The following is a 23,532-nucleotide window of genomic DNA, read 5'->3' as shown; positions in this document are numbered from 1 at the left end:
TGTAGATTTATTGGTAATTACTGCCTATGTGAGCGTTCTTTAATTCGACGGATTTCTAAAGGTCTAAACAGATGTGGCACTACTCAAAGCAAATCTATTCAAGGTGGTTACATTCGAGCAAGAACAAAATTGATTGTATTAGAACGTCAAGGGAAAGATAATAAAGGGTGGTTAAATTTCAAGGGCCGAAGTTGAATGTGAACCACACCTAAACGTCAACGTATTTGAAAGAAAAGGTGTACTTCGATAAGCCAGCAACAATTCACGAACTAAAGGATGAGATAATTCGGCACATTAACGGCATAGAACCTCAATTATGCCTCAGCGTCACCGAAAATGTGGGCCATCGGATAGAGATGTGCCGCAGAGGCCGCGGCGGCCATTTGGCCTATATTTTGTTCCATACGTAATTAAGCCATACCAATATTATCAAAATAAAGAGAAATGACAATAATTTCCTAAAAAAATTGTATTTTATTCAAAATCAACACCGGCTCTTGAAACTTACCCACCCTTTAGAAGAATGGAATGAATGACAAATAGACAAAATTCGTTTGACGCGCATTAACAATACAATAGCAATTTTCCGTCATTTCGTTTTACTGATATTTCTAAACTAAAGGCGAATGGAAGAAGAGGAAAACAACTAATATACTCTAATCACACGAACTTCTATAGATACTACTTGACACTACCAATCCGGTAAAAAAATCTACGATATGCAGTCTTTACAAACCTCTTTCTAGAAGATACGGTACGTTGCGGTAAGAAACTATACCGGAGTAAACATTCTACTGTTTATGCTGCAAACAGTGACCGACGTATCACCGACGTCCGTAACGTGCACAAAACTGAGGAAAACTCATCCCGTAGAGAACAACTGCATTCTTTTAGTTACATATTTACACAATACATCGGTTTGTGTGTGTATGTGTTTGGTTGTATCGGCACAATGTTGCCATTGATACTTTTCCTTACACAATTTTTCATTGTTTAATAAACCAAAGCCACAAACCAACAAATGCAAATAGTTCATTAATCGATAATTAACATTATTCAACATTGTTTTTAAGTTATTTTAACAAAAATTAAAATTTTTCCAAGTTTATTTTGTAAATGGTTTCGAAAGTACTGTTTGGCAACACTGTGTGGTGAGAGAGCAATAAGCTGACACGGTTCTACGGAAATTTTCAAAAATCCTGCGATAAAATCTACGATGCCACGATACGGAAGAAAAGAAATTTCTCATTTACATGGGGCTTTCATTAGTTTGATCGTAGCAGCTGACACGGAACTGCGTTTACGTCGGTGACTGTTTCAGCATTTGTTGCTGACATTCTGTTTTTTAGTTGATATTCAATTCTTTAGTTGTATCTGCTTACATCTAAATGTTATCAATTCGTTATCTGTGCGCGAATGTTCATCAAGCTACAATTTGGTTTTGCAACCCTACATAAATATATTGGTCATACCGTACCGTACCACTTTAATGGTGCTCACGCTCACCAACGCAAACGTACGCCCGAATCAGCTGACACGATAAACCTGATGAGAGCCCGATGTAAATGAATTCTCACCACACTCCGTTCCGTAGTATCGTAGCTCGTTGTTTCATGGTCTCAGCTGATACGGGCGTATGGGCGTACGATTGCATTGGCGAGTGTGAGCACCATAAGGGCATCTGATTTTTATTGTTGTCAAATACGTTCTTATACCGCAAAGGTAGTACCGTATCTCTTTCAGAGCATCTTTAATGGGATGGTTTGTTGTTTGCTATTGTAAATGGTTTACTTCGTGATAATAAGAAGAAGCAGAAAATTGCAATTTTAACGTTGGCGGGCTACGAAAAAAATTGTTATTTTACAATCAATTTTAGCAATTATTTTTCGCACAATGGGTGAAAAAGGTGCAGTGTTGAAAACATTAGCGAAAAAATTATCCGAAAAGACACGAGTCGGCCGTGTAGTGGAAGTTCAGGTGAGAACCTATTCGTGTGTATCCGATATACGTATTAATAACGGACTTTTTTTTGTCTCTATTAGGATATCGAAGATACAATAAAAGTTCCATTTTTCTCACCTGTACAAACGCGACAGCAGCGAAAATTAAACCAAACCCAAATACTCGAATTCCCAACTAAACCCCAAACAACAGGCCCTACCGCAGAGTCTAGCGGGTTGAAAAAAGAGACTGCTAAGCCAGGCACTTCGCCTAAAAATGTCGATGTTGCTGCTACAACAACAAAAACAACAACAACTAAAAAGATCAAAAAGGAGTCTGAAAGTACCATGAAATGGGAGCCGAAAGACTGGCGTTTGATGTTGGATAATATCCGTATAATGCGCACTGTCGATGCACCTGTGGACACCATGGGATGCCACAAATGTTCGGATGATAAGGCAGATGCAAAGGTAGATAAGAGTTTAAGCAAAAGTAGATATACCTTAACACGTACATACCAACATACATACATTTAACAGACGCAACGCTTTCAAAAACTTGTTGCTCTAATGCTCTCAAGTCAGACGAAAGATGAAATCACCTTTGATGCCATGCAACGCCTGAAAAGCAATCAAATGACACCGCGCATCATTGCAGCCATGGAGAGAAGCAAACTGGAGGAATTACTAAAACCCGTATCATTTTATAAAGTAAATATAGTGACATATTTGTAAGAATTGCATTACATTAATTTATTTACTCTGTTAGAACAAAGCGAAATATTTACAATTGACTTCGCAAGTACTCATCGATAAATATGACAGTGACATTCCAGGCACCATCAAAGAATTGGAAGCATTGCCAGGGGTTGGTCCGAAAATGGCGCATTTATGCATGTCAACGGCATGGAATGAAGTGACAGGAATAGGCGTAGATGTACATGTGCATCGCATTACAAATCGTCTAAAGTGGCTACCTAAGCCTACAAAGGAACCCGAACAGACGCGTATCGCATTGGAATCGTGGCTACCACGAGATTTGTGGCCAGAAGTCAATCATTTGCTAGTTGGTTTCGGCCAAACAGTTTGCAAAGCTGTGCGTCCACGTTGCATGGAATGTTTGAATAGTGGCATATGTCCAGCTGCGCAATGTAAAAATGTAGTTAAGTCTTTAAAAAGTGCTCCAAAAATATTATTGATGGACAATGATGATAGTAAGGATGTGACAGTCACAAAAAGGTCCAAATTGCAAAAACCAAAAAAAGTTGCAATCGAAAATGGGCGGTAATCCGAACGCAAGTTTGAGCAAAATATCTTCATGCCATTCCTATTGTTTCAATAATAAAAATTAACTCATTCATAAAACAAAATAAAACACAGAAAAATGGTGATTAAAATTACATTTGTATATTAATTTGCCGTATTTGACAAAGAGTCTTCATTTCTCCGGGCAGATTGCATGAAAAGATATTAACTGATTGTTATAAATTTGTATTATAATAATTGCCGTCAAAATTAATATGACGTAATTTTTTATAATTTTTATTTCATAAAATGCGCACAATTGCTTACATATTTCAAAAATGGTCCGCACGCGTATTCGCCAGGACTTTCTGCAATATGTGGAGTGGTATTATAACGCGGATGATGCTGTAGTTTAGGGTGTTAAGTATTACAGTTCTTGGCTATTCTTCGTCTCAAATCATAAATAAACTAAACCATTTGTAGATAAATAAATACGCAGAAAGGATTGCTTTGATTGTAGTATACCGTGTAATGGTAAAATTCCACCTTGACTGACGTATACTTATCCTGCAAGCCTACTATTTGACCTACTTTTGCTTCGTTTCTTGATCGGTTACATAGCGCACATAAATAACGGGATTAGGCACACTTGCAGGCGGTTCTTCGAATTCATCCATATAGGAGCAGGCAATGGCTAGAGTGCTGCCATCATGACTGAAGTTTAGTGATGAGATTGACGTATCATATTGATGGAACTGACAGAGGCGCTTTTTATTGAAACCATCCCAAATATTCACTAAACAATCCGAGCCGCCCGTCGCAAAGGTGTTGTAAACATTGTGAAAACTTATAGCGTTTACTGGGTAAATGTGTTCAATGCTATCCTCTTTATTGCGATGACACTTGAAAGCAAATTTACGCTTCTGTACTTCTGGATCAGGATCCAAATATTCGACAGCAACACGTCCCTCAATGGAAGACATCACATAACCCTCCTTATTGGGAAACAAACGTATGCAACGTGTTTGATACTTCAACGATGATTCGCGCTTCATCATATACTCTTCCATTTTGCGCAAATCCCAAATGAGCACTTTGCGATCTGAGGTGGCTACGACAATTTTTTCATCATTTACCGACATTGAATACACTTTCCCGTTACTTTGTTCGTAGGTGCCGACGCAACGCTTTTCCCGCATATCCCACAACTTGATCGTTTTGTCCCAGCTGCCAGTTAGTATACCATTTACGGATTCAGCGTATTCAACACAACGTACTGCATCATCGTGTGAGCCAACAATGTTTTCGGTGTGCGTATTGACATCGTAAAGGCGCAACTGTTTGTCGAGTGAGCCACTTACAACATGCACAATATCCTAGAGATAAATACAAATTAAGCAATTTTATGCACGTTTTATTGGTATATTTATTGCAATTACTCACCATAAAGGCGACATCCATTACGGGCATGTCCTCGACGAACTTCTGTCGCATGGCATTGTTCACGACATCGTAGAACCGCACCGTTCCATCCCAGGCCGAAGCAATGAGATATTGATTTGTTTTGGGCCCAAATTTTACCGCCGATATAGCATCATCTGGGGAATTGTTTAGTTTCACTTCTGTTGGACGCATAACTCAATTTATTTTATGAAAAAGCCTTCTCGGTTAAATTCCTTTGCGTAAAACAAAAATAATGTTTGCTTCTGCTTCTTCTTTCGTGTATACTAATTCACCATAGGCGAGCAGTTGGTTTTCAAAATGCGCCATTAAGGGTTGCAGCGTACATGCCAAAATGATGTTGCCACCAGGCCGAAGTTTTGTTATTATTTACAGTAGCTGACTAGGAAATATCAAGAATGATACGAAATAAATTGACCAGACAAAGTTAAAATACGTTCACATAGGCAGTAATTAGCAATAAATCCACAAAATTAATCTAGCACTTCACATATGGCAGAGTACCTCAAAAATTTACAATCAGCTGTCAATACTACTTTGAAAGGTTTTTCTTCATAGAAGTTGCGTTGGTGGAATATTTTGGTGTTTTTGGTTTGTTTAATTATTACTAACGATATGAAGAGAAGGCAAGCATAAGGAGTAGCTAATTTTATTACGCAATTGACTGCTAATAATAAAAGGTTGGAGGAAATCCGTAAACGACGTTTACTGAGATTTCAAAAAATTATGGCAGCAATACGCATGCGAAATTCGATATAATATTTTATAATAAGTAATAAGAGGACAAAGCGTTTATGGACACACGCTTTTTTCTGTTAACAAACATTTCATTAGAATTTTGTCTACAAACCTGTTATCTTTACCGGTAACCAAGAATGATAGAGACAAGATTGCACCCATCAGAGAGTGCGTGACGTCGCATTAGCTGAGTTGTTCAGTGTTACCAACCATTTGCTTTTCGCAATAAATTTAGTGCTTTTTTATACCCAAAATGCGAAAATTTTTAAGTTTGGTGTTTGTTTCCTTTTTTTTTTAATTAAAGCTACCGAAACTGTAAGTTAACAAAAAAAAATTTTTTTTTAAATCAAAAGAAGGTTAGAAAAGGTCACTCTAAAAATATTTTAGTGTTAATGAAAATTTATTGATTCTTATAAAACTTGATATTTTGAAAGTGCAATTTTAAATGTTTGCTTCTTTTAAGGTTATGCAAGAATATTAAATCTTCGCTCAACTCTTATTAACATTGAAAACCTTTTTACAAATTTTAAAAAGTGTTTGAATGTACTTAATGCGATTTAAAACCATTGAGGTGTAATCATTTCTTCCGCTCCACAGTCCTTATTGGGCCATAGGGAATGAAGAGGTGTATTCATAGTAAAAATAAGCAAAAAATACCAGAAAATTCTGATGAAACCACAACGGCATTTTTACAAAAAGAGTACCTCCTCTTATTACATAACGTGAAATATAGCAAAAAAAGTCGTTCTCTTAACGAAAGAAGTTCTCTTAACAAAAAAACTCATGCAATATAACAGATTTATTTCTGTTTTCTCCGACCGGTTGAAGACTCAGAGCTGCTTTTCAGATTATTTGATGACAATTGAGTTGTTTACAAGCAACAGCAGGCAAATAACAAGCAAATAATATACGATTTGCGCAGGAAACCTTGTAAATTTCACATAATTTAGAGAGCAGTTTTTTTTGGGGCAACGATTTGCAATATGTTGCTTCACTAATATAGCAAACGAAAAGATTTCACTACAAAATTTTATTGTAACAACAAAATGTCAGCTGAAAACCGTCCCGACGCAACAGTGTTTTCCGTTCACGTCGCAATTGTGTTTAACTCTTTCCGGCGCATTGAAAAGATCGCTAAAAATTAAACACAAAGATTTTTTTATTTCATTTATTCGAGACATTTAATGAAGAAAATGTTAAAAAAAATGTTTATCCTTGCAGGATTTTGTATATTATAAGGATGTGGTATGACTTTTATACCATCGCGCATAGAGTGCGAGGATTACTTCTGAAACTCATTGAAATAAGTTTTTGTTTTGCTGAGGCAAAGTGGCACATTACAAGTTGAGCACACCCACTGAGTCCTTCTTTGGTGGCTTGCTGCATTACGCTCATCTACGTAAGGTTGTTCTGACTGGTTGGTGGGATGACGAGGATCGTAGGCTTGGATCTACATACGGTTTGTTTTTCTTTATGCGGACTCTAGCTTTTAATTTTTATTTTTGGTTCCAAGAGTAGGTGGTGAGGCTGAACCGGATGTATTGAAATTAAATCAAGTTTGAAGTCCTTAAGGGGTAAGTGGTACCCTATACTTTTAGACCCACTTCATGGTCCTTCCCAATGCCTTTTTGATGCCCTCCTTCTGCGAAAAATCGCAAACATGCGCTCAATTTTACAATAGGGGGAATTCCGAATTTCTGCCTCAATGGTGGCAAGGAGTTAGTAAGGACATCTAGCAAGTACTTAAATGCCCGCTTGTTTAGCCTGTAATATTGCCAAAACCTAAAAAATAAGAAATTAAGTTAGTATTGCAAATTCCCATTAGCATTTTTTGTTATCTCACATTGAATCACTTAGCTCCAAAGGGTTGGAATTGTCCTTTAATCGCCTCCTGAGCACTTTCACGTTCAAATTTTCCTCACGCTCGCTCAATAATGACCTAAGCGCAATACTATACATATTTATAGGTATAGATTTTGAGGTATATTTTTACTTTATTTTAAGGAAATATACGTATGCTTACGAAATTAGCACAATAGAAAGTAAATAATTTGTTCGCAATCAGTTCACAATAGAGTATATCAGCTGATTCGAAGTGAAATTTTGTTCGGGCGAAATTTCCGATAGGCGAAAAAATTTCGCCCGAACAAAAATATTTCGGGCGAAATTCGGGCGAAATTTTTTCCGGGCGAACTTCCCGATAAGGGCGAATAAAAGAATTCACAACTGCAACATCAAGAAAGTGAAAAAATATTCGGCGCCACTACTTGCGGCCTTTTCTATTCAGCTCGTAGTACTTCTTTAGCTGATCTAACTTGTCAACGTTATTTATTTGCAAATTATAGTCATGTATTATTTCAGGCTTTTCGATTTCTTTGACAGAACCATCGCTTTGGCTTTGTTGTACCTTTACAAATTTACTCAGATCATGAAAGTTAGATAAAGCTGTAACCTCTCTCTTTTGTCAATCCACTTCATAAAGAGTATACCAGAATCACTAATTTGCCAATCATAGTCGCCCCGTTTTAACTGCTTACCAGGTCTAATATCGGTAGGAAGAAATTTTCGATTAATTCGCATTGTTCCGCAGCCATTTATCAACTGGTTTCTCAGTTCAAGAATCAAGTTAAACGAAATGTAAAAATTATCGAAAAATACTTTATGGTGTTTCTCCCTAAAATCAGTAGTTAAGGCGAGAACGACTCGTTCTCCAAGTTTTTTTTCGACTAGATCTCCTTTTTTACCCGTATATATCTCGAACCGATGGACATAACCGGTGCTATCACACAACATCCAAGTTCTGACCCTCTTTTTATTGGCTTCTTCGGCATATACTGGATTAAAGTTGATCGTCCTATTAAAACAGTTTCTGTAGAATACAAATATCAGCGTATCTTAAAAATTACCCTTGAATCTTATCATTGATTCGCCTACCGCAAGGTACTCGCCAGGATTGAGGTACAGGTTGAAGCGTGCTTGCAGCATATCCAAATATGGTTGAACTTTGTAGAGTTTATTGAATGATGGTGATCCTCTTTTTGGCATTATAGAAGAGTCATTCAAATGCAAATTGCTTAAAATCCAGTCAAACCTTATCATGGGCATTATTTTGAATATATAGCTATCGTTCAGTTCTGGGCGAGAGGACCAGTAATCTCGATAACTGGCCTTATGCTTTATTCCCGTTGATTCCAATAAATGGATATATTTCTGACACACTTGTTGGAATGTATGACTACAAGATTGCTGGGCATACAAATTAGTTTGGAATACAATGTGCTCAATCACAGCTGGAGTTACAATTGAACTGAAAATTGAAAAATTGTCGTGTGATGGCATGCTTTCGATAACATCAGTAGGCCCCTGCAATGCAGGGCCTGCATCTCGCTAGCAAATACTACTAACGGCTCCATAGAACTTTGCTTACTCTACTTGGGTGGCCCAAGCAGTTCACGGTTTTTCTTAAATCAGCTAGAGGAACTTCATCATCGCTATCATAAACTTCTCGTGAATTATGCGCTCTGCTAAACCCTAGTTCTTCGCTCTCAACAATTCCTACATCCTCATTGTCATCTTCAACGATGGCATCAAAGAATTCCTGCAAGTTTTCTTCATCGAATACTTCAACTTCATCAACAATTGAATCGGTATCCGAAGGAATCTCTGCTAAATCAATTTCATCATCGAAAGCTTCCAATATTTTGCATATATCACCCTGCTTAAGTTTTTTAGCCATTGTCATTTACCTACGTTTATACCGCGGGGTGGTATACTTTTTGTACCAGGAACTTTAAACACTTTCCACACTAAGTCTTTGATTATTTTTATTCCACTGGCTGAGTAATTAATTCATAAGCACTTTATTTATTACAATTCTAGGAAATCGATGCTGCATGTGCTTTTGTTTACAAAATATGATAAATTCTGAGTCATTTTGCGAATAAAAAACATATGTATATTATATATTTATCTCTTTCAAACTCTTGTTATATTTTTTTTTAGAAATTATAAGCTTAAGTTTGCCTGTATAAGTGGTAAAAGAATTATACCGATGCGCATAAAATGCAGGAAAAATATTTAAATAAGTGGTATAAATCTCATACCAGCGCCCCGTAAAGAGTTAACGGGTTACATACGTCCAGAATTTACAAAAAATCGATTGTTGTTTTTTACTGATTATTATTCTTTATAATTTTAGGCGTATTTCTGTGCAAGTCGATTGTAAAAATTCCCCACAGATACGAAATTGTGGTAGAAAATGCAACTGTTCGACGAGAATTTGATGCGCACCGGTAGCTGTCCTTTGTTTGAGGCCGCTGGCCGTTACGAAATGCACTTGAAAGTTTAAACTCGTTTTTCGCGAAACTAGTTTTTCCGGAACGGTCTGCATGATAACTCATACAGTTTGTAATATTTTTTTAAGCGTTTTTTTTTTGTAATATTTGAAAGTGCTTTCTCTATAACCTGTTGAACCGGATTTTTGATATCTTTATTAAAAATTGTATAAAATTTTTATATTTATGACGTAAAACGCATTAGTAGCCTCGGTAATCTAGCGTAAGTGCGCTAGCCTGCCATCCCAGAGGTGGTCGATTCGAATCTTGCGCAATGCACGGTCCTCGCACTTTTCCAAACTTACCTACTTTCCTAGTTTCTATAAAAACAAAAAAAAAAAGAAAATTAATTCCTCAACAACCTTATCCTTCCAATCCTTACTCCCGCACGAAAAAAGTCAGCGCATTTTTGCATTGTGGCTGCTAAAACAAGCAAAAAAATAAAGAAAAAGACACAGTTATACATTGCATCAGTGGCGCCAGCAAGAGGAAGTAGGCAGGTAATAGCGCAGACGCCCAAAATTTAGCGAAGTCCTCAACCATATGTGCGATCCTTCTGCCAGAAAAATTGGACACACAGATGGCGCTTCAAGCAGTAAGAAGGCGTTGTTCCTAAGAAACGACAGGTGGGCATTCCCACTACTTAGGACTGATAACGGCAGGCTGATCACCTACTCTACCAGAAATCAAATAGATTCACGAAACCAACCCAAGACTGAGTATTGTCGAGGCCCTATGCTTCCGAGTGGACTGAACAAGGGGAAAAAATAAACGCATACTTTTCTTTAAAATGCCGTAAATTGCAAACTTTTTTTAATATATATCATATATACACGGTTACAAAAAATAAGGGTATACAACATTTTTTAATGAAAAAAAATCATGTGCAGCATCGTACACGTGGTAGAAGTGAAACATCTGTGTGTGAATGAGCGTGAATAAGAGAGAGAGAGAGAGAGAGAAAGAGCGGGAGAAGAAGAGAAGGAGACAGAGATAATTTCAAAAGAAATACAACAGTATAAAATTTGTGTAACCAAAATTCGATTTTATTAACTATATATACATTATGCTATCATCTGTTGGTGGTTCAATTGGTAATACTGATATAATTGGTTTGTGATAACTGAAATATGAAATATATGTACGTGATTCAATATTTTCTAGATAACGTGTAAAAATTGCATCTAGTGTAGTTCCGGATTTAGTTGTTGATTCTTTAGGGTTATTGTTTATCTGCAAGCCGAATGTTTCTGGAAGAAATTGAATCAACGGCAAATAATCATTGGATCCAAAATTTACGTTGAAATCTCCCCCGAGAATCAATGGAATTTTGACTTCGCCTCTTCCAAGTGCATTTGCCCCTGCGGGGCTGTAAACCAGTAGTGAGCGATGAATGAAATATATTATATACGTCATCAAGATTTTGGCTCGGTGAGATATAGATGGCGGCTATGACAATAGTTTTTCCATTCAGCGTTTGACATTCTGCAATGCAAACATCGCCAACTGGTGTGACTGTTGATGAATATGACTGAGACTGCCTTGCAGTCATTTCCATGTTTGGTGTGACGATATTTACGCTATCATCTTGATTGTGGTAGATTGCCACACCGCCAGCTCTAACATTTAGCCGCTTATATTTGATGACGCAATTGAAATTTGGTATACTAATATCCTCGTTATCGTTTGCGGATGACAGAGTCTGTTAAATCTGCGGAATGTGCTCGTAGGCTCTGACAATTAAGAGTATATACAGATAGCCCTCTTCTCTGAGTCATGAAATCGATTATTTGTTTATCCACAGTTTCCAGTCTATTTAACAAACTAATGGTAAATGTGATCGTTTAGCGTTAATCGTTTTGCTGTTGTTAAGTGGGATTGTTGATATGCGTTGTTCGATTGGTATCGCTGTTTTAGTGATATTATGCGCTGCAACATGACCAGCAACTTTTTTTCTGATTTTTTGATCTGTAGAAGAGCAATCCGGAAATTCAAGCCATGCAACGGTGACTTCTCCATTGTCATCAAATTCGAGATGCACTAACTTGCCCACTGCGCCATTTGCCAAGACGTCTGCCACATCTATGTATATTCGTTGTTATCATGTACAGTACGCCAATCACAAACACAGTTTCATATGGTAGTCAGGAGACGCGGATAGCCTAAGCTGATGTATATGATGTATAGCTCTCCTTCTCTTTCTCTCTATGTTATATATCTGTATACTCTGTCTTACAATGAAGCCTATGTCTTAGGTATATAAAAAGTATAGCTCTCTTTCTCCTTCTCTCTACGTTGTATCTATTTTTCTCTCTCGCGTAACGAAATCTCTAAGCGTTACATTTTTTCCAATTCACTCTCCATTCTCGCTCAAATATCAGACCGCCGCTTCAAAAATTTATGATTGATAGTACCTCAAAACAAATTGTGAAATTTTAATAGACAATGTTTGAGTAAAATTATATTCAGTCAGTTTCGAAGTGGCCACCTTTAGCACGAATACACAAGCTCAAACGTTTAAAAAAATGTTGGGCTATGGGCCGTAGTCCGTCTACCGTTATGCGATCCCACTCTCGACGCAACGCTTGCTTCAGGCCCTCCAAAGTTTTGTGGCGGTTTGCACAGGCCCTTGCTTCCAAAATCGACCATACGCTGTAATGTAACGGATTCCGATCAGTGAGTAGGGCGGCCATTCTTGGGAAGTAATGAAAGAGGCGAAATTGGCTTTGCACCACTCTTGGGTTGTTTTTGCTGGTTGTTGTAGGGCTGGTGCCGAGTCCTGTTGAAACGTCCACTCATCGTCACCAAAGGGCTGCTGGGACCAGGGAAGAACAACTGCTTCTAATATGTCTTGACGGTAAACTTCTTTATTGATTTTGATTCCTTTGTCAATGAAAATCAGAGGAGTCTTGCCACGGCCACCTTCACTACCAAGCTTCATAAATCGTTTGATTGCACGAGAAACCAATGAACGTGCAATTCCAGGCTTCCGTGCTATCTCGCAGTTGCGTGCTCCTAGCTAATTCAGGGCCATAATAGCTGACCAACTACTTGACATCGTTACACAAAGTATTTAAAAAGAGCTGGAACAGATACAAATATTTTTTTTTTTGTACTTCAGAACACACACAACAATCACAAAATAAGAGCATTCGCTAAAAAAATTTACATTCATCTAATTGCGCAGAGAAGTTTGTTTAAAGTTATTTTTTGTCACCCTGAATAACTACAACTTTATTTTACAATAATTTTTTTACTTTTTACAGATCCATCAACAGTTCAAGAAGAAATGATGTAGACCGTGGAGCATTTTTTTTCATTGTACTTTGGGTCACGTGACTTTTTGTATACTAATTTTTGTAAAGGAAAATTTCATTAAATAATATTATAAAGTTTAAGTACTAATAAACAACGTATCGATTTTTTTTATATTTATTTCTATTGTTATCCCTTCTAAAAACCGTTTTTCTTTTAGCGCATTTTTGACGCTGCTGGGCGTATGTAACCCCGTAACCGTCCGAATTTTCCGACGAAAGTGGAGCAGCTGATCGCCACCCGTCAATCCGTCACCCGCTGTGCCGCTGCAGTTCTGTTTCGGGCTTGATTTGAATAAAAAATAAGAATTAAAAAAAATAAAAAAAAATCCGTGCTTGAACGGCTTTTAAAAGGGTATTCACAAGTAATACAAATATTCATATTTTTCTATTTACAATAATAGTAATATTCCTTTATTTGCTGGAAAAAATTAACACCAACTTCTAAAAACTACACATACCTACATAATTAAATCAACTACATTTATTGATAAATTGACACATTTAGTTTTAATATAATACCTAAACTAACGAGAGTAAATAACTTCATATACCTGTGTGTACTCCTCGATTATATACACTTTAAGATTCACAAATAAATACTATACACAATACATACAGATGTGGACTTGTTTGTATACGCTAAAGTAACCTTTCTTCATGAAAATGTTCAGAGAGTAAAGGTACAATGGAAGTATTGGGGTTTTTGGTATTTTTGGTTTTTGGTTTTTGTTTTTTGTTTTTGGTGGTGACAGTTCGACATAGGCAACGCAGTTTTGCACATGAAATTTTTATTGCTTCTCAATTTGAGCTACACTTCTAATGGAGCGCAAACTTCTCGGTGACTGATCAGTCTTTTGTTTTGGCGCGATTACCTTTGAGCGCCGGTTTGCCATTTCCCATATGCTTCCAAGACTCGGGGCTTTCATTGGCAGTGCTGAGGGTGATCGCAAATTGAGCAGTATAATAAGTGGACATAATGAAAATCTGAAAGGAAAAAAAATAAGAAAATTATATGAAACAAGTAAGAAGTGTTCGGATGTAATCGAACCATACTTTATATTTATGTATCCCAGGCGTATGATTTTTTTTCAAAAAATTTATAGAATCGCACTAATTTTTCTCCTATCGGAAAGAGAAATAGCATTTCTACCAAGTTTCGTTAACATACAAGGTGAAGTTCAAAATAAACAAGACTGAGCTAAAATAGAAACGACAGGAGCTTTGTTCTGATAACTTCGAGTTTATTTATTCAAAATAGTCCCCTTTGACGGAGGAGTCCCCAAAATAGTCCCCTTTTGGAGGATGGTACCATTTGTAGAAGTCCACGCAAGTGGGGAAAGTTACTGATCGCCATTCACTTGGGAATGGCCAGGACGATTCTTCTGCATATGGTTCAAGCAGCTCACAACGGCCGGGATTAGCCCACGTATCCTCTGGGTAGCCTCCGAACATCCGTTCGGGAGTGAGCTAACGTGAGAAGGCGAAACATTCCAGGATAGCTGGTTGTGCGTTGGGTTTGGGACCCGCCACTTAAAAATCGCCCCCAATGAAAAGTGTAAAAAAGCCTCGGATGAGACCTCCCTATACTGATGACGACCCCTGCAAACGAACTAAGGATTATGATTTGAGGGGCAAGGTAAGAAAACCATAGGACCTTGCGACGTCTACTACAGCTGCCATGTAAAGGAGCGCAAATTTGGTGTCGGATTTGTTGTGGGAGAGAGACTTCGTCGCCAAGTACTGTCGTTCACTCCGGTGGACGAGCGTCTCGCAACAATCCGCATCAAAGCCCGTTTTTTCAACATATCGCTAATTTGCGCCCACGCCCCGACGGAAGAGAAGGACGATGCGACCAAAGATTCCTCCTATGAGCGCCTGGAACGTTCCTATAAGCGCTGCCCCCGCCGCGACATAAAAATCGTGCTTGGCGATTTCAACGCCAGGGTGGGCAAGGAAGGAATTTTTGGTCCCACAGTCGGAAAATTCAGCTTGCACAACGAAACATCCGACAACGGACAGAGGCTGATCGACTTCGCCGGGGCCCGAAACATGGTAGTCTGTAGCACCAGATTCCAGCATAAGAAGGTTCACCAAGCCACTTGGATGTCTCCTGATCGAAAAACACGAAACCAGATCGATAATGTTGTGATAGATGGAAGACACGCTTCTAGTGTATTAGATGTACGTGCGATTCGAGGACCCAACATCGACTCGGATCACTACCTTGTTGCAGCCAAACTGCGCACACGCCTCTGTGCAGCAAAAAACGTACATCTACCTACGCAAAGAATGTTCGACATCGAAAAGCTGCAATCACAACAGGCAGCCAGAAGATTCGCCACTCGACTCTCACTCCTGCTCTCGGAGAGCACTGCCCAACAAACCGGCATGCATGAGCAATGGAGCAACATTTCTCGTTCTCTACGTACCGCCGCCGAAGAAGAAATCGGATTCCGGCGAGCCCGAAAAAACAATTGGTACGACGAGGAATGTCATGCTGCCGCCGAAAGAAAAGATGCCGCCTATAGAGCCACGCTGCGATCGGGCGCAACGCGAGCCATGTGGGATCGCTACAGAGAGCTGAAAAAGGAAGAGAGACGTATTATCCGAAAGAAGAAACGAGAGGCCGAAATACGTGAGTGCGAAGAGCTTGAGATGCTGGCCAACAGGAACAACGCCCGAAAATTCTACCAGAAAGTTCGGCGGCTTACAGAAGGTTTCAAGACCGGGGCGTTTTCCTGTAAGAACAAAGACGGCGAACTGGTGACTGACGTACAGAGCAATCTTAAATTATGGAGGGAACACTTCTCGAACCTATTAAACAGTGACAGCTGCGCATGTCACCGAGAAAGTGAAGATCCCGATACCCCAATCGTTGACGACGGAATTGTCGTTCCGCTACCCGATCATGACGAGGTGAGAATAGCGATAACGCGGCTAAAGAACAATAAAGCCGCGGGCGCCGACGGACTGCCGGCTGAGCTATTCAAACATGGCGGCGAGGAGCTGGTTCGGTGCATGCATCAGCTCCTATGCAAAATATGGTCGGATGAAAGCATGCCTGCCGATTGGAATTTAAGTGTGCTCTGCCCAATCCATAAGAAGGGCGATCCTGCAATTTGTGCCAATTACCGCGGGATTAGTCTTCTAAATATCGCCTATAAGGTTCTAGCGAGCGTATTGTGTGAAAGGCTGAAGCCCACCGTCAACCAACTGATTGAACCTTATCAGTGTGGCTTCAGACCTGGAAAGTCTACCATCGACCAAATATTCTCAATACGCCAAATCTTGGAAAAGGCCCATGAAAGGAGAATCGACACACACCATCTTTTCGTCGACTTCAAAGCTGCATTCGACAGTACGGAAAGGAGTTACCTGTATGCCGCTATGTCTGAATTTGGTATCCCCGCAAAACTAATACGGCTACGTAAGATGACGTTGCTCAACACCAGCAGCGCCGTCAGAATTGGGAAGGACCTCTACGAGCCGTTTGATACCAAACGAGGTTTCAGACAGGGTGACTCGCTGTCGTGTGACTTCTTTAACCTGATGTTGGAGAGCATCGTACGAACCGCAGAACTTAATCGCTCAGGCACAATTTTTTATATATTAAGAGCGTACAATTTTTGGCGTATGCCGATGATATTGACATCATCGGCCTTAACAACCGCGCTGTTAGTTCTGCCTTCTCCAAACTGAATAAAGAGGCAAAGCGAATGGGTCTGGTGGTGAACGAGGACAAAACGAAGTACCTCCTGTCTTCAACCACGTCACTGTAGACAGTTATAATTTCGAGGTTGTAAAAGACTTCGTCTATTTAGGAACCAGCATTAACACCGATAACAATGTCAGCCTTGAAATCCAACGTAGAATCTCTCTTGCCAATAAGTACTACTTTGGACTAAGTAGGCAACTGAACAGTAAAGTCCTCTCTCGACGAACAAAACTAACACTCTACAAGACTCTCATCATGCCCGTCCTAACGTATGGCGCAGAAGCTTGGACGATGACAACATCCGATGAAGCGACGCTTGGAGTGTTCGAGAGAAAGATTCTGCGTAAGATTTTTGGACCTTTGCACGTTGGCAACGGTGAATATCGCAGACGATGGAACGATGAGCTGTATGAGCTTTACGACGACATAGACATAGCGCAGCGAATAAAGATCCAGCGGCTTCGTTGGCTGGGTCATGTCGTCCGAATGGATACAAACGCTCCGGCTTTGAAAGTATTCGATGCGGTACCAGCTGGTGGTAGCAGAGGAAGAGGGCGGCCTCCTCTGCGTTGGAAAGATCAGGTGGAGAAGGACTTGGCTTCACTTGGTGTGCCCAACTGGCGCCGGTTAGCACGAGAAAGAAACGACTGGCGCGCTTTGTTAAACTCGGCCAAAATCGCGTAAGCGGTTATAGCGCCAATTAAGAAGAGAAGAAGTCCCGTTTGACCTGGATACATGGATTTGCGCGATCTAAAAGCTTTTCGAAAGAGTGTTTCAGGTCATTGACCGGAATGTCTTTTAGGATGCCGCCAAAAGCCTTTTGGATGGCCTCTACGGACGCAAAACGTTTTCCGATGGTGCATTATCATGCAATAAGCGCCAGCTTCCTCCTTCGCGGTATTCAGGGCGGATTCGACGAATGCGATGCAACAAACGCTTCAAAACGCCAAAATAGAAAACTGCATTGACGGCTGGGCCCGTTGGCACGAACTCCTCGTAGACAAGCCCCTTGGAATCGTAAGAACAAATAAGTATCGACTTGATTTTTGACTTCTCCAAACGCGATTTTTTGGATGGTGGCTCGTCTGGGGCCTTTTATTCGGCACTTTGACGCTTAGTTTCAGGTTTCATCACCAGTTCTAATGTTGTAAGGAAGTTTTCGCCTTTTTTCGCCTCTTCATTGAGGTATTTCAAATGTTGAATTCTGAGCAATTTTTGGTCCTCAGTTAACTTCTGCGAAATAAAACGTGCACAGACCTTTCGTAAGCCCAAATTATCAGATACAATGCGGTAAATTGCTGTTTTGGAGATATTCAACTCGGATTACATGAATTTCAAGGATGATTTCGGTTCATTTTTAATAAATTTACGAACAATTTCGATGGAGTTTTCGATAGTTACTGATTTTAGGCGGCCCTACCCGTACGTTCATTGTCATTTATCTCCCCACAACCATCTCTGAAACGTGTAAACCACTCATGAACTCTGGCACGAGATAGACAATCATCGTCATAAACATCATCATTTTTCATCAATTGAAATATTTCGGTAAGAATTTTTCCGATTTTAAAACACAATTTGATATTAACTCTTTGTTCGAAACTCAATTTTGTGCCCATGACTCAAACATAATGACACTTTAGACGCAATAACTTCGCTTTCACTGCACCGAATGCCACCAAGCTTTCACTGGAAGTCAGCTAGAGATCTAACTTCTAACGCACTAGCTCAGTAAAAAGATGGCGCCATCAAACACATTTTCATGACGCCAGTCTTGTTTATTTGGGACTTCACCTTGTATAATATAAAGTTCTTCAACTCTCCCTTCAATCGCGTGGACGAATTTCTGGTCTATGTGCGATCTACAGTATCAGCCAAGTCCAACCTAACTCAACCTAGTTGGCAGTTGGACAGTAATACAAAATGCCTATTCCTTGCGAGGTAGAAAGGTTTGTGCGACAACAGGCAAAGTAGCATTCAAAACTTAACTAGCCGGATTCACAATGGTTTATTTCTTCATTGGCGCGATAACCGCCACTGAGCTGTGATTTAAAGGAACCGCCAAAGTGGCGAGATCGGTGTGAAGATCGATCTGCTATTGTTTTAAGCACTTTGCTATTTTGCCTATCAAATTGCCAAGCTTCTACGTTGGTAGCTCGTTACGTGGCAGTTGCTTGGCACGATAACAAAAGAACTGCCAAGTACCGTAATAACAAATTTGGTTGTGTATTATAATCCAAATACTTACTCTTGAATACGGTACCGAAATCAAGAACATATTAATGCCGATGACTATATCGGATATGAGAAAAAGCACTGCACCCACAGCACAGAATGTGTCTATAAAGCTGGAACTTTGGAGCGCGCGAGCCAGTGCGCGCCAACAAGTGGTCAGCAAGAGGGCAGCATAGATAGGAAGACCAACAGCGAGTACGGCGTCAAGACGTTTGAAAACCACCGAAATACCTGAAAAATGAGGTGAACATATTTTAAAATGAAAAAATGTTTAATAGGGGGAATGATGAAATTGCATTTAGTATTAAGAAATTGAAGTGTTTGCCTAAATTTATGTTTAAATAATATTGGAGGGACCGAAAAGTAATGTCGCTTATGCGCATCTCAATGCTTTTTTACCATTTACGAGCTCATTGCGTAATTGAAAGTCGTGCCAGATACACTTCAAAGTTAAAGTGACTGACTTAGTTGTGGAGACGTAACTTTAAATTTTCTTTCGCCATTTTGAGTGAATGGCTCGCCAAATACCAGAAGAGATTCATATCCGTCGGTGCATGCTTTTGGAGGTTCACAAAGGTGGCAATGCAACAGTTGATACCAAAAACTTTGCGATGTTTACCCAAGTGCCTGAGATGTTCGTAAATAGCCAAGCTGGTGTACTAAGTTTATATCAGGTAATTTCGGTCTTTCCGACTCACAGCGGCCAGGAAGACCAACAACGTATTAAGAGCGGAAGTGGAAGAAAATCCGTGCCAAACAATTCTTCATCTTTCTTCGAGTGACAGTGCTGGATGGACTACAGCTTCCGCTCATCTGCAATCTCTGACATTTTTCCGGGTTGTCATATTGACCTTATATTCAATGTTAAAAGTCTGTAATCGTTGGACTTTAACTTTTGCGTTGGTCTGCATATTGTGGTAAGAGTCTTCCGATAAATGTCGTTAATTGTTTGTCTGTACGCTGTCCGATCCAGTAATTGTCGGTCTGTTTTGTCCTGGATCTCGTCCGCTGGTTTGCATCGATGGGTTCGATTATCAATCCGAGGCTGTTGTTGCCGTTTCGCGACAATTACTTTCGGAAGGAAGGTTGTCAGCCTCGGGACCGTAATTGAGATCCGGATGGTATTCACCTTGCTTTATTTATTTCTTACTCTCCCATGGAATTGCCCATACGATGATGGCCTACCCAGTCTCGAGTAAAGATGAAAGAAAAGCAAGGATATTAATAGCGTGAGAGGGGAGAAGCATCACTTCGTGGGATAGGCTATCAAGTTGCACATTACTAGCCTTTCGTTGAGTCAAACAATTGGGGAACTGCCAAATAATCTTAATCAACCTTGGTCGACCATCGAAGAACATATGTAGAAAATGTGTTAAACAAACAATGCAGGTGATGGGGTTCCGCATAAACTGTCTGAAGAAAACAGAGCTAGCTGATCCACGACATGCAACTTATTGCTTCAATGGTACAATACATAGCCGCAGATGAAAAATGGGTCCGGTAGGATAATCCAAAACCCAAAAGGCAGGGGCACCCTCCGAATTAATCGCCCTGAAGGACCGCTGAGCCACCTCTGGTGTGAGTAAGCTCTGGTCTACCATAAGGTCCCTGTCGAACCCGACGAAGCACAACGACAAGGTGGCCATCACCTTTAACGGTTGCACTTCGTCGGAGCCGAAGAGTTATTATGCTATCTTAGTCGGTAATTCATACTGCATCCTCCGACCGACATATCCAAGCGTAGTGCCACCAGACCGCTGTACAAACTGATGAACAACAGTGCGCCACTTGCTTTCTCCAGTGATGAGGTTCAGGGGGCCATCAACAAAATGAAATCATCTAAAGCCTTTGGCCCTGTTGGACTAAACATGCTGATGTTGAAAAAGCTGGTTTCATTGGTAGTGGAGTAACTCACTAGAGTTTTCAATATGTCCATGGACACTCTCATAATTCTTGACAAGTGGAAATCAGGGAGAGTGCTTCCACTACAGAAACCTGGGAAACCCGCCGACCAAGTGGATTCTTATCGGCCTATAACTCTCCTTTCCCTAGTAGTGAATACTCTTGAAGCCCTCCTACTCCCACTCTACACGGAACACCTGACCACAGCCTCACACCAGCATGGCTTCTGAAGAGTGCACAGTACCACCACAGCACTCACCGTCATAAATACTCAGATTAACCACGGGATCAACCAAAACCGTCCCTGCGATAGGACTGTCCCAGTAGCGTTGGACCTAAAAACAGCTTTCGACACTGTCGGTTACGGCACGCTACTAGATGATATTTTACAGTCGACACTCACGCCAGGGCTGAAGAGGTGGACCGCGAACTACCTGAGTGCTCGTCATTCGCCGATGCTATTTCTCTAAACAGAGGAAAATAAAGCAGGGCGGTGTCCTTTTACCTTTGCTTTTTAACTTCTATATCTCGATCACCAGCCACCAGAGGGAGTCTCCTTGTGCGTCAAAGTAAACGACTACCCTTTCTCGCTTCTTTACTGCGAAGAACCTACAACTTTTCCCCACGAAGTCTACGGCGACTCTGGAAAGTCGATGACACACCGATTCCGACTGTTAATAACCCTAATATTTTGGGAGTTACCTTCGTCAGTTTGATCTCCTTCTCAACGGATACAACCACTATTGCTAGTAAAGTCCAAAATCGCAACAAGGACCTCAAATCGCTTGGCGGCAGCACTTGGGTCAAAGACAAAGAAAAATGCTATCGAAATTTAAGGCAATAGGTCGGCCGGTTTTAAACTATGCTGCGCTTGCCTGGTCGCCTGGAACCGGACTGGTCAAAACACTGCCATTAGGACTTCTCAGCAAGCAGTTCCTGTTAGGCTGTGCAGACACCTGCTTGAGCCTGAGCCGTCTTCCACGCACCTCAGTAGGCACCTCTTCAATTACGCGGACGAGATCCAGGACAAAGCAGACCGCCAATTACTGGATCAGACAGTGTACAGACAGATCTAGTAAATCAATCATTAATGGAAAAGTATCCAGCGATTATCAAGAGAAAACCCGTTATTTTGCAACACGATAATGAGAGACCGTACTGTGCAAGAAAAACACTGGAAGAAATGAATGGATTGGGGTTGGAGGTACTGCCTCATACACCACCCTACCTCGCCCAACATCACGATTCGTCATCGGATTTCCATTTAGTGCAATACTTTTTAACAAAAAATTTCAAAATTTGGTTGATATGAAAAAGGCCATCTCCAGATATTTTACAGAAAAAAAACAATTGATTTTTATCGATTCGGCATTGAAAATTTGCACATTAAATGGCGAAAGGTTGTTGACAACGAGGATGATCACATCAATGACTAAAAAGAAAAACTTGTAAGATATTTATTCGAATGTACTGTAAAAAAAAACTTGATTAATTTCCGGTCCCCCTAACATTTAATATAATCTACGTAGTTATAGCACTTTTTATAGCCAAGAATTTGCATTTTATTTTAAATGCCATTTACATTATCTTTTGCTATCAGCTAAGCAACTAATTAGCATTCAGAATTCTCGCAATATTACTTTTATTATTAAACGTCTACTACTTACCCACTGCACCTAAAATGTACAACGTTACACCGATGGACAGCTTCAGTGGTTTCCAACCAAACGCTGATATGTACCAGATATGACCGATGGCAAAAGCACCCATTCCTTGAGGGAAAAGATTAATGCTGAGCAATGCATCACCGGCGCATGAGCCGATTAAGCCGAGCAGTATGCGTTGTGAGCGTCTGTAGCTACGCAAATTCAAACAAACAAATTTTAATCAGGAATAATAATGAAGTGGGTATTAAATTGAAGGGGGAAAAACTTACGCGGGCGTAAGCGCGAAACCCTTTGCGACAACATAGAACATCAACATTCCAATGGGCAGACATTTCAGCGTTGTCGTCCATAGTTCGCCCTTTGGATCTTGTACGAAAGCAAAATAAATAACTACTGCATTGAAAAATGGCATCAGTTTTAATATTTGCGTTTTAAGCTGAAAATCACAAAAGAGAAATACAACTTTAATACGTATACAATTGGATACAAAAGTGAAATTAATCTGCAACAAAATAAACGCAATCACATTCGAAACTTGGTTTTACGTCGTATATTTTCGCCATCACTAATTATAAAGGGTGATCAGATTGGTACTGGTACTTTTTCCAATAGCGGTTTTTTGACAGATCACGCGTGACTACTGTCAAATATATAATTTCTTCAGTATTCATTGACAATTTCATGATGGAAAGACCTACGCCTCAGCAACGTTTACAAATCGTAATATATAATTATAATACGAAATTAGACGCTCTGTGAAAAGTGTTAAACGCGCGCTCAGGCCAACTTATGGTGTCCAGCGAGGAGGCCCACTTGTGGCTTAATTGCTACGTCAATAAAAAAATTGACGTATTTGGGCTGAAGAGCAACCCAAAGCCATTCAAAAACAGCCATTACATCCATTGAAAACAACCGTTTGATGCGGCCTATGGGAGTCATCGGCCCATATGCCTTCAAAGACGAGGTTGGCGCCAATGT

At 40.0% G+C, this 23,532-nt stretch overlaps 4 protein-coding genes across 5 annotated transcripts in view; 1 reads left to right on the top strand and 3 right to left on the bottom strand.

The window, feature by feature from the left end:
• Positions 1–1,730: 1,730 nt before the first annotated feature.
• On the top strand, positions 1,731–3,340 carry LOC128855736 (endonuclease III-like protein 1). Its single transcript, XM_054090891.1, has 4 exons — positions 1,731–1,977; positions 2,043–2,411; positions 2,481–2,651; positions 2,710–3,340. Exons 1-4 carry the CDS (start codon positions 1,894–1,896, stop codon positions 3,226–3,228), a joined length of 1,143 nt encoding a protein of 380 aa, XP_053946866.1. The 5' UTR covers positions 1,731–1,893; the 3' UTR covers positions 3,229–3,340.
• Positions 3,326–4,918, bottom strand: LOC128855737 (mitotic checkpoint protein BUB3). Its single transcript, XM_054090892.1, has 2 exons — positions 4,629–4,918; positions 3,326–4,561 (listed from the first exon to the last, which is right to left on the bottom strand). The coding sequence occupies exons 1-2, from the start codon at positions 4,818–4,820 to the stop codon at positions 3,773–3,775; spliced, it is 981 nt and encodes a 326-aa protein (XP_053946867.1). The 5' UTR covers positions 4,821–4,918; the 3' UTR covers positions 3,326–3,772.
• Positions 4,919–6,632: 1,714 nt separating this feature from the next.
• On the bottom strand, positions 6,633–7,402 carry LOC128860340 (uncharacterized). The gene is made up of 2 exons (XM_054097814.1): positions 7,228–7,402; positions 6,633–7,166 (listed from the first exon to the last, which is right to left on the bottom strand). The coding sequence occupies exons 1-2, from the start codon at positions 7,341–7,343 to the stop codon at positions 6,971–6,973; spliced, it is 312 nt and encodes a 103-aa protein (XP_053953789.1). The 5' UTR covers positions 7,344–7,402; the 3' UTR covers positions 6,633–6,970.
• A 6,011-nt stretch (positions 7,403–13,413) lies between these two features.
• The window catches only part of LOC128855735 (lysoplasmalogenase-like protein TMEM86A), a 32,637-nt gene continuing 22,518 nt past the window's right edge, over positions 13,414–23,532 (bottom strand). For both annotated transcript variants that reach the window (XM_054090889.1, XM_054090890.1), the window contains 4 exons: positions 22,824–22,990; positions 22,555–22,745; positions 18,999–19,216; positions 13,414–14,019 (listed from right to left, as the gene is read on the bottom strand). In XM_054090889.1, coding sequence (XP_053946864.1) covers positions 13,882–14,019; positions 18,999–19,216; positions 22,555–22,745; positions 22,824–22,990 — 714 coding nt within the window. In that variant the 3' untranslated portion in view covers positions 13,414–13,881. The remainder of the gene's footprint in view (positions 14,020–18,998; positions 19,217–22,554; positions 22,746–22,823; positions 22,991–23,532) is intronic.

This window comes from Anastrepha ludens, chromosome 2, assembly GCF_028408465.1.
Source record: "Anastrepha ludens isolate Willacy chromosome 2, idAnaLude1.1, whole genome shotgun sequence".
Lineage (NCBI taxonomy): Eukaryota > Metazoa > Arthropoda > Insecta > Diptera > Tephritidae > Anastrepha > Anastrepha ludens.
This window is presented reverse-complemented; position numbering and strand designations above follow the sequence as displayed.

Excerpts from the sequence above, each read along its gene's own strand:
- LOC128855737 (XM_054090892.1), bottom strand. The coding sequence starts at position 4,820 with ATGCGTCCAACAGAAGTGAAACTAAACAATTCCCCAGATGATGCTATA. Across the intron at positions 4,562-4,628 it reads TAATGGATGTCGCCTTTATG|GATATTGTGCATGTTGTAAG; the intron begins GTGAGTAATTGC and ends ATTTATCTCTAG.
- LOC128860340 (XM_054097814.1), bottom strand. The coding sequence starts at position 7,343 with ATGTATAGTATTGCGCTTAGGTCATTATTGAGCGAGCGTGAGGAAAAT. Across the intron at positions 7,167-7,227 it reads TTGGAGCTAAGTGATTCAAT|GTTTTGGCAATATTACAGGC; the intron begins GTGAGATAACAA and ends CTTATTTTTTAG.
- LOC128855736 (XM_054090891.1), top strand. The coding sequence starts at position 1,894 with ATGGGTGAAAAAGGTGCAGTGTTGAAAACATTAGCGAAAAAATTATCC. Across the intron at positions 1,978-2,042 it reads GCCGTGTAGTGGAAGTTCAG|GATATCGAAGATACAATAAA; the intron begins GTGAGAACCTAT and ends TGTCTCTATTAG. Across the intron at positions 2,652-2,709 it reads AACCCGTATCATTTTATAAA|AACAAAGCGAAATATTTACA; the intron begins GTAAATATAGTG and ends TTACTCTGTTAG.